This window comes from Xiphias gladius, chromosome 6, assembly GCF_016859285.1.
Source record: "Xiphias gladius isolate SHS-SW01 ecotype Sanya breed wild chromosome 6, ASM1685928v1, whole genome shotgun sequence".
NCBI classification, from domain to species: domain Eukaryota; kingdom Metazoa; phylum Chordata; class Actinopteri; order Istiophoriformes; family Xiphiidae; genus Xiphias; species Xiphias gladius.
Window position 1 is genome coordinate 24,318,942 of NC_053405.1, and position 10,294 is coordinate 24,329,235.

General features: G+C 40.1%; 1 protein-coding gene across 1 annotated transcript; it reads left to right on the plus strand.

The window, feature by feature from the left end:
- Position 1: 1 nt before the first annotated feature.
- tomm70a (translocase of outer mitochondrial membrane 70 homolog A (S. cerevisiae)) lies at positions 2 to 9,817 on the plus strand. Its single transcript, XM_040129307.1, has 12 exons — positions 2 to 375; positions 1,993 to 2,166; positions 3,221 to 3,347; positions 3,449 to 3,558; positions 5,234 to 5,382; positions 6,052 to 6,259; positions 6,724 to 6,858; positions 7,055 to 7,162; positions 7,328 to 7,444; positions 7,644 to 7,741; positions 7,838 to 7,960; positions 8,042 to 9,817. Exons 1-12 carry the CDS (start codon positions 142 to 144, stop codon positions 8,193 to 8,195), a joined length of 1,737 nt encoding a protein of 578 aa, XP_039985241.1. The 5' UTR covers positions 2 to 141; the 3' UTR covers positions 8,196 to 9,817.
- Positions 9,818 to 10,294: the final 477 nt, after the last annotated feature.

The window sequence follows — 10,294 nt, forward strand, 5'->3', positions numbered from 1 at the left end:
AACCCGTTGCTTGTCCGCCGGTATCCCATGATTCCTCGCTGATTGCGTGTGACCTCGCGGAGCACGGGAAGAAGAAGTGGCTGCAGCTCACGCTGTTCTGGTGGTGGTACTGGCTGGCTAACCGTTGCTCTGCTGTAGATCATGGCTGCTTCGAAGCCAGTCGAGCCGCAGTCCGGCACTGGACTGCCCCGCTGGCAGCTGGCACTGTTGGTCGGGACTCCCATAGTGCTGGGAGTGGGGGCAGTTTACCTTTGGAACCGCAGCAGGACGAAGGAAAGGAAAGGGACCGGGGAGCGGAAAACACCAGAAGGCAGCGCCAGTCCCGTACAGGGCCAAGACGGCGCAGCTCGTGCAAGCCGAGAGCAGGAGAACATGGTAACGTTACTGTTGCCTGGAGACTCCTCGTGCCTCCGCCGTTAATGTAACGGTCCCCACGTTAGCACGACGTGCCTCTGTTTAATGTGGGCGAAGGCTTTAACGACTAAACCTGTCATTACCGTAAAAGTACAGTCAAGGACACCTGACGTTACTGACGCTGTCAGTGACAGCTACCTTCACCACAGCAAGGCCGACAGAGACCATGATAGCAACCGGCTCGTCGGTGGTGGATTAGCCAATGTTAACTGCTAGCTAACTGTCCCCTAAGCTAAAGGAAACGAAAGGAGCTAGCTTAGCCAGGCGAACTAGCCTGGCTGCAAATGTCTAACATTGCACGCCTGTAAAGCAAGAATAATTGACATACAGTGTGAAAGTTCAGATGGTTAATTATGCGGTAAATGCATGCGAAAACGACACGACCAGTTTTGAAATGGTGTTAGTAGCACAACTTTGTTATTGTAATCTTTTGGGCATGTTAGCTAACGTTATCTTCTCAGAAAGTCAGGTGTGTCGGGGATGGCTGTCATTTGAATCATTTTATTTTAAGCAGATGCAGTTTTATTAGATTGTAAAACAGGGTATAGGTAACTGTCATCTCATTTACTTTGCGCGATCATGCATGAGTAATGTGCAATATCCGATTTACATAGCCAGCATTACTCGCTGATAGTTCAGTCACAGCTCACAGTCCAAAAGTCTCTTACCTTTTTTAGAGCGATTGTGCTTTCAGCCAAAATGTTTCAAAAATTTTAAAACCTTCTAGCTACATTAGGACTTTAGTATAACTAAAGAAACGTTTTACCCAGCCTTAATTTAGTTGCAGTGCTCATTGGTATATTGTCAGTGAGAGGTGTCTCTGGGTCTGTCATTTCTGAGTGTGTACGTTTTTAATCCCTGCTGATGTAAAGTGAATGTCTTCTCATTGATGTTGCGAGTAATTATGCCTTTCATATGTTAAATGAAATCGCATTGTGTAATTATGAGAATTATATTACTAGAATGAGATGTAACCTTGCAAACATGAGAACTGTCTTGTATGTATGAGGTCATTTCATCATAACTGACGCATTTGTTTTAAAAAAAAGACAGGACTCATTTTGAAGCATTGGGTTATATTAATGTGAAGTCATGCATTTGGTGTTACCATTAGTGTGCCAGCATTGTGCAGGCATCATATTTCATTGCAGTTATTAAGGCACACTCAAAAGCACACCCTGGGAAACTATGGTTGCTCTCGCGGCTTGCCTGTGTGGGTTCTATAAACAATTTCACATTTCAAACATACACATTATCAATTGGTTCAAGTTTATATGTTGTGGCAGTGTTTGATAATGTCAGTGAAATGTGCTTCCTTATCACACCATTGGAATAGGTTAGCTCAAGAAACCTGATCTTGGGTCTTTTAAATGTTTTGTAAATTGTTGTAAATGGTTTCTTTGCACTTCTGGCTTTTCGGTGTAATAGCATTCAGTCCTAGGCACATGTGTACAGTTCACTTGAAAAGCCTACTGCAGTGTAAGATGCTGAGGGATACTTAATCCATGATCCAGTCCACTGAGTCACAGGGGAGACTACTTAATCAATAAATGTTACCCTTTCTCTCTCTTTATTTAGAGTCCTTTGGATCGGGCCCAATCAGCAAAGAACAAGGGCAACAAGTATTTCAAGGCTGGCAAATATGAGAATGCCATCCAGTGCTACACGGAGGCTATTGCTCTCTGCCCCACAGAGCAGAAGGCTGATTTGTCAACGTTTTACCAGAACAGAGCAGCAGCCTACGAACAGCAGGTTGGCACCACTTTTTTTTAATCTGTACAGAGATTGTTGACAATGTCAACGACCCATAACAGTTTGAGATAGCTTCATTATGAGTAACGAAAAAGGTGAATTTCTCAATATTATGTCCATCCTTTGTCGAGGAGGTGTGGCCTCAGCCTGGAATTGACTGTCCATTTATTCTTTTGCAAAAATGAACAATATACAACATTGTAGCTTTTTTTTTTTTAAGATTATCTTTGCAAGTGTCTCGTATGTTGCAGTATGGCGGTTGAGGTGCTTAACATATGCCTGATTTAGATTCAGTGCACATTAAAGGGCCTCCTCTTCCTCTCACAACTTAAAGCCAGAAGGGATGGCATGCTTCTGCAGTGACAGTGGTTACACCTGTTTGGTTAATGTGTATCAGATTCTGTGCAAATCAGCAACATTCTCAAATCTTTCCACGTTCATGTTTGACTGATGGTTTACCTCAGAGTTTAATGAAACCTCATGACGTCCTCTGCTCACATATGCTCACCAACTAAAATGGTAATGTTGAAACTTTGATTAGTCAGTGAACTCAGTGACTGTATAATCGTTTTCTTTATTCATTTGGTTCTATTCTTTGGTTGCAGATAGTGTTCCGATTTAAAGATTAAGTTTACATATTGGTCTACAGATGTCAGTATCACAATAGTTTTCTAGGTCTTGCTTTGGATTCAAATCAGTTAATTTGTGAAAATCTTTCTAGCACTTACTTCCCTTGTAATTTTTAGTAAAACTAATTTGGATTTAAAGCAAATAGGAGATAATTAGGAGAAATGTTCTGCTCCTGAGTTGCTTTATTAAATGTCTCAACATCTATATAAACAAGGAAATACTGTCAGAAGTTAAAGCAACAACTTTAGTGAACAAAAACTAGACATTTCATCTCCAAATAAATGCAATAAGTAAAACAAATAATAGGTCTATGTCTCCATTGCACCTGTAAACCTTCATTTGGTAGTGGACAGACCCCTGGACCACATTATACTCAGATACAGATATTGTTTGGAAGATAATTTGTGTATAACTGTCATTTTAGATGAAGTGGACAGATGTGGTACAAGACTGCTCTCAGGCCGTGGAGCTAAATCCACGCTATGTCAAGGCTCTGTTCAGGAGGGCTAAAGCGCTGGAAAAACTAGACAACAAGAAGGAGTGTTTAGAGGGTGAGACACTCTTCTTTTCTCTAAAAATGTCTATTTTCAAGTTTAACTTAAAATGTGTGACGCTTACTGACAGTCGGCTTTGTTCCCTGCATATCCTCCAGATGTCACAGCAGTGTGTATTCTTGAGGCTTTCCAGAACCAACAGAGCATGCTGCTAGCAGATAAAGTGCTGAAACAGCTGGGGAAAGAGAAGGCCAAAGACAAGTACAAGGTATTTGTCCACTTTAAGACACATTTCTTTCCTATTTTATAGTCAGGTACATAAGTATTTGGACAGTGACACAGGTTTGGTAATTATCCCTCTGTACACAATGGATTTGAAAGGTAGCCATCAAAATGTGATTGAAGTGGAGACTTTCAACTTTAATTCAATGGGTTTAACTAAAATATCACATTAACTGTTTAGGAATTACAGCCATTTTAATGCATAGTCCCTAATTTTCACAGGCTCAAAAGTAATCGGAAAATTGACTGAGAATCTGTTTCATTGCTGGGCGTGGCCTGTTCCCTTGTTATTTCATAACAAATTAAGCAGATAAAAGGTCTGGAGTTGATTCAAAGCGTTAATTCGCATATGGTAGCTTTTTATGGGAACTCTCAATATGCAGTCCAAAGAGGCATTGATGCAAATGAAGGAGGCCTTCGTTAGGCTGAAAAAACTAAATAAACCTATCAGATAGATTACAGAAACTTTAGGAGTGGCCAAATCAACAATTTGGTCCATTCTTTAAAAAAAGGAATGCACTGGCGAGCTCAGTATCATCAAAATGCCGGGAGGACCACAGAGGACAACTTAAGCGGATGATCGCAGAATTCCTTCCTCTGTGAAGAAAAACGCTTCACAACATGTAGCCAGGTCAAGAACACTCTCTAGGAGGTAGGCAGTCTAAAATCAAGCGATGCCGTCGTGAAATGAAAATACAGAGGGTTTACCACAAGGTGCAAACCACTGGTAACACTCAAGAACAGAAAGGCCAGATTAGACGTTGCCAGAAAACATCTCAACGAGCCTGCCCCATTCTGGAACCAGATTCTTTGTACAGATGAAACCGAGATGAACTTGTACCAGAATGATGGGAAGAGGAGAGTATGGAGAAGGAAAGGAAAGGCTCATGATCTAAAGATACCACATCATCTGTCAAACATGGTGGAGGCAGTGTCACAGCATGGGCATGTATGGCTGCCAATGGAACTGGGTCACTGGTGTTTATTGATGATGATTGATGATGATTGATGGGTGTATAGAGCTATACTATCTGCCCAGATTCAGCCAAATGCTGCAAAATGATAGGACGGTGTTTCACAGTATAGATGGATAATGACAAAAACTGTACTGTGAAAGCAACCCAAGAGCTTCTCAAGGCAAAGAAATGGAATATTCTTCAATGGCCAAGTCAGTCACCTGACCTCAACTCAAGTGAGCCTGCTTTTCACTTCCTGAAGACAAAACTGAGGACAGAAAGACCCACAAACAGGCACCAACTGAAGGGGGCTGCAGTAAAGACCTGGAAAAGCATCTCAAGGGAGGAAACTCAGCATTTGGTGACGTCCATGGGTTCCAGACTTCAGGCAGTCATTGACTGCAGAGGATTTTCATCAAGTATTAAAAATAATACTTATACTTATAAGTATGTTGGTTTGTCCAATTATTTTGAATGAAGTGAGGGCCTATGCATAAAAATGGCTGTAATTCATGAACAGTTAGTGCATCATTTTTGTTAAACCCCTTGATTGCCTCACATCTTGATGGTTTCGTTTCAAATCCACTGTGGTCGTGTACTGAAGGAAAATTATGAAAATTGTCACTCTCCAAATCCTTATGGACCTAATTGTGGTTAACCTTAATTGTCAAAATAAACAAATGGTTTTAAACCCCTCTTCTGTAGAACCGTGAGCCGATGATGCCTTCTCCTCAGTTCATCAAGTCCTACTTTAGCTCGTTCACTGACGACATCATCTCGCAGCCCCTGCAGAAGGGAGAGAAGAAAGATGAAGACAAGGACAAGGAGGGCGAGGCAGCTGAGGTCACTGAGAGGTCAGAGAACATTAATGCAGTATGTTCCATAGGAATCTGTCTCCCTGTGATCACTTGATAGTGAGACAGAATTTTCACTTGTACACAAAAATATTGAAACTCAATGATCAGGTTCGAGGTGAAAGTTCTTGACACGTTCATGCTTCCAGTCGGGGGAAAAGTGTTTTGTTTTCAATAATAATTTGGCCTTTTCACTGTCACTAACTGATATTTTAAGTGCCTGACTCTGAGCACACGGAGTTGTATGGTAAGCAGGACAGTAGGTGTTATGTATGGTGGAAGATTCTTTCTGGTTAGTGTGAATGTGCTCAGTACATGCTTATGTCATGCCTATCCTCCATTTAGATTTTTAAAAATATTAGGAGTAAAGACTTCGCAATTTCCCCTGAGTTTGGCACTAGAGAAGAAGTCATTGTGTCTTCAAGGGAGAGTGGTTGTCTTGAGAAAATTTCATGGTATTCCACTTCAGATTCTTACGTACTTCTGGAAATTTTAGTCTCGCTGTGTCATTAAAGTACAGGTCAGGGCATGACCAGAATCATCATGATTCATCATAATGATCCACAGGAAATTTCATAGGAATTTTGCAAAATTTGGTAGAGAGGTAGATAAACACCTTTTCTGATCTTTTTTTTTCTTTCTTTTTTTCTTTCCCCCCTGCCTCCTTAGCTCTGGCTACCTGAAGGCAAAGCAGTACATGGAGGAGGAGAACTATGACAAAATCATCAGCGAATGCACCAAGGAGATCGAGTCAGGTGGGCGGCACACTGCCGAGGCCCTGCTGCTGCGTGCCACTTTCTTCCTGCTGATTGGTAATGCTACTGCTGCTCAACCTGATTTGGACCGGGTAATCAACATGCAGGATGCCAATGTGAAGGTACGGATTGTTTGTTTGATAAGCCTGATGCGATAGTTGTTAAATACCACCAGATGATCCCCAAAACAATCCAATAATAATCCTTGGGATATGGTCATTTTCTGAAAATGTACCGTGAAAGACACCAATGTCTTTTGATCAATAAAACGCATTCCTTGACATTCACATGAAGTTCTCAGTCAATCTTAGAGACAGTTTATCAGTTTGCCTGACACACTGGCCTCAAGTGTTGTCCAAGATTAAAGACAAAATACACTGTCTGAGAAACATTCCCCCGTTACTGCTTGTTGGTTTTTATAAAGGCAAAATAGGCATGGAATGGAATTCACTAATGGTGTCTTAACTTCAATAAACAGCACTTTCTCAAAGTTAATCTAATAATTTGCATGAATAAACAAAGACATCATTTACAAAGAACCTGGAAAGCTACAACAGGTTCTCTCCCTGTTCTATAATTTTCACAGCTACGAGCCAATGCTTTGATCAAGCGTGGAAGCATGTACATGCAACAGCAGCAGCCTCTGCTATCTACACAAGACTTTAACATGGCAGCCGAGATTGACACACGCAACCCTGATGTGTATCACCACAGGGGTCAGGTAAGAGGTTGAACTGGTTTCTTTACCATCTGTTTGGTAATTTATTGGGTGTCAGTTTGTCAGTTGATTTGGTGTCCGTTGACAACTACTAATTTAATGTTTGCACTGTGTCTGCATTACTGCAAAATGACGGTGGTCATGAGATGGACATGTTTTGTTATACCTCATAACAAGTGTGCTCTGTATTTCCTCTCAGCTGAAGATCCTGTTGGACCAGGTGGACGAGGCGGTGGGAGACTTTGACGAGTGCATCCTGCTCAGACCTGACTCTGCTCTGGCCCAGGCACAGAAATGCTTTGCTCTCGTAAGTTATCAACTAAATAATATTTGAAAAGGCGGAAATTATATGTATTGTTCACTAAAAAATTTGATTTTTTTTATACTAATTTTCTCCTTTTTACATGCACCAAGCATGCCTGGTATAATTTAAGTTTAGCTGGTAAGTTTCTTTTGAACTTGTGTTCTTCAGTACAGACAAGCATATACTGGAAACAACCCAGCACAAGTACAGACAGCCATGGATGGCTTTGAGGATGTTATCAGGAGGTTCCCAAAGTGTGCTGAGGGCTACGCTCTTTATGCTCAGGTATGAAATCAAATACTTTTTTTTTTTTTTTTCCCCTTTCAAAAATGATCAGTGGTTGCTTACTCTTTATTTGCTCTGCCCATTGTTCAGCCTGTCTGCTGTACAACTTTATATTCACACAAAAAATAGCACCTTTAGACCTTGTTGATGTGTTCAATTTGACCTTACAACCATACAAGTTGTTTTGTGTTCTTCTCAGGCTTTGACTGATCAGCAGCAGTTTGGAAAAGCAGACGAGATGTATGATAAGTGTATCGAACTGGAACCGGACAACGCTACCACATATGTCCACAAGGGGTAGGCATTTGTTTTCCCTTTTATGCAATGGTTCATTAATAATTCAACTGATTCATGTAAATAGGACATTTTGGTAATTGCTTAATATATGTCTAGGTTGTTACAACTTCAGTGGAAACAAGACCTTGACTTGGGTCTCGAGCTCATCAGTAAGGCGATTGAAATTGACAACAAGTGTGACTTTGCCTATGAAACTATGGGAACCATTGAAGTGCAAAGGTGAGAGTAATAATTTAATCCAAACCACACATTACAAGTCTTCTTGAAGTGCTTGAAATAACCAGAGGATTTTCTTTTCAGGGGAAATCTGGATAAGGCAATAGAAATGTTCAACAAGGCAATTAACCTAGCCAAGTCAGAGATGGAGATGGCCCATTTGTACTCATTATGTGATGCAGCGTACGCCCAGACGGAAGTGGCCAGGAAGTATGGGCTGAAACCTCCAACACTGTAAAGTCTCTGCCAATTGATCGCCAATCTCAGTCATCATTGCTGAACATAACTGTGTTAAAAATGCAACTGTCTGACTTACTTTGATTTGTCAAAAAATGAGTACTGGATTATATGAGAAAAAAGAGCCCTGAATATATACCATGTTTACATCACATTAAATGGGTTTGTTATCATGGAAAAGAGGAATTTCTATTCACAATCAAGCCGAGGCTATGATCCAGGCCTCTGGTATACTCTGTGGGTTGTTGGGTCAGGAGTAGCTAGGGAGTCTATACCAACACAGCCCTTTGCTGGTACTTAATTCAACCAGAACGTCATCATAAAACCATCACAACCTTTTTATTGTTTAGAATAAAGAGAGAGAGTGGGTCATCTGGAGAGAAAAACCAACACGAATGGCCATGTATACCTGTCTAAATTACTAGTAACTGTGTAAAATGTAAGGGAATTGAAGTGGGCGCAGCCTGTTTAACCAATTACTGACTAAGCTTCTGTGACACTTTTAAATCTACACAAAATACCGTGGGAGCTTTATATAGTTCTAATGGACTGTTCACTTGTTAATTTATGCTGATCTAAAGTGTTTTTGTCCAGCTACTTCCATATTGTAACATACATTGTCAGTTCCGAATGCAAGATTAAAATTATAGTTAAATGTGTAATGTCTGTGTTTGTAATGCTGGAATTGATCCCATGGATACAGGGCAACAGAGAGGTTAGTTTAGCATATGTGAGGGGTTTGTTTTTTTTTTTCTTTTAATGACGGGATTGCCTGTTTTCTTTTTTTTTTATATACTTTGTGCAGCATGTTCACTTTATAAATAAATGTAAATGCAATGCTTGTGCTAACACTAGAAAAACCCCAAGGATAAGATACTTTGGCAAAACACTTTGATTAGAAAAACTTAACCAACTTTGTCTTTAGTTTTTTGAAAGTTATTTTTGAATTGCCTCTAGTGTCAGGAGATGTCACAATGGATTTGCTAGTCAGTGGTTTTTCCTAGCTCACTTTAATTGAGAAACGATTTATTTTCTATTTTATTGTAAGATGTTTATTTTGATGCTACATTTGGTTTCATCTTTTGACAGAGTAAACCTTATATTTTTTTCGCTCCTTTTCAAATTATCTTCTCAAAATCCAAGCCTTATTGTTTCCAACCTACATGCAGGCCTGATAATCTCTTGGTACAGTGTAAGATTTGGTTCTCAAGTAGCATCCATACACTAAAAAAAATACAATTAGTCACCACTGCTGAATGTTTGTATGTAAGGAGCATTTTAATTTTTTAGAAAACTAAATTGAAACACTCCTGTTCTGTGACATTCATTCATCCAGCAGTAGTAATGGCTACATTTCATTGAATGTGTGGTTATACCAAAGAACCAAATCATGCAGTCCAGCTGCAGCTGGTGAGCACTACTTCACAACAAAAATCATCCATCTCAACCTTACTGAAACAGATGGTAGTTCACCTGGGAGAAATGGCTGTAACCTTCAGCAGTTAGTCTAGAGATATCCACAAAATGTTGGCTGTTTGATAGAAAATCAGTGATACGTATGGTGACCAAAACTTAAAGAGAATATGAATCCTAATAAAGTTGTAATTCCTGGAATGAATTTCACCTCAGTTTCTTTTAGTGTACTGTTTACGGCGTTGTAATCTGCAACTTAGCTTTAACATACTGAGAACTCTTTGTCCTATGTGATTATTTTTCAGTGAGAAACTTCATTTGGTTTTCAATTTCTGAAACCTTTACCTGTGTTTTCTCCTGGTTGCTGTTTACAGCAATGCTGCTGACTTTTAGACAGATTGATTACAGAAGTATTTTGCTAATTTTTATTAAACATGAAGCCCCTCATGGAACTGCCTTATAACTCACAAACTGACATATTAATGTTTAGCAGGCTGGAGATTGTCCCCAAACAGGAGCTCTTGGTCATGGTTAGATAAGTTTTATGTGTCTTATCCAGTGCCATCTTTATGAAAAGAAAGTAATAGCAGCAGTAGATGTTTAAATACTGCCACCTACAGGTAAAGAAGGTAATAGCTGCTTCAAATTGAAATATTGTGCCACCTGCAGGCAATGAGTGTTACAAGT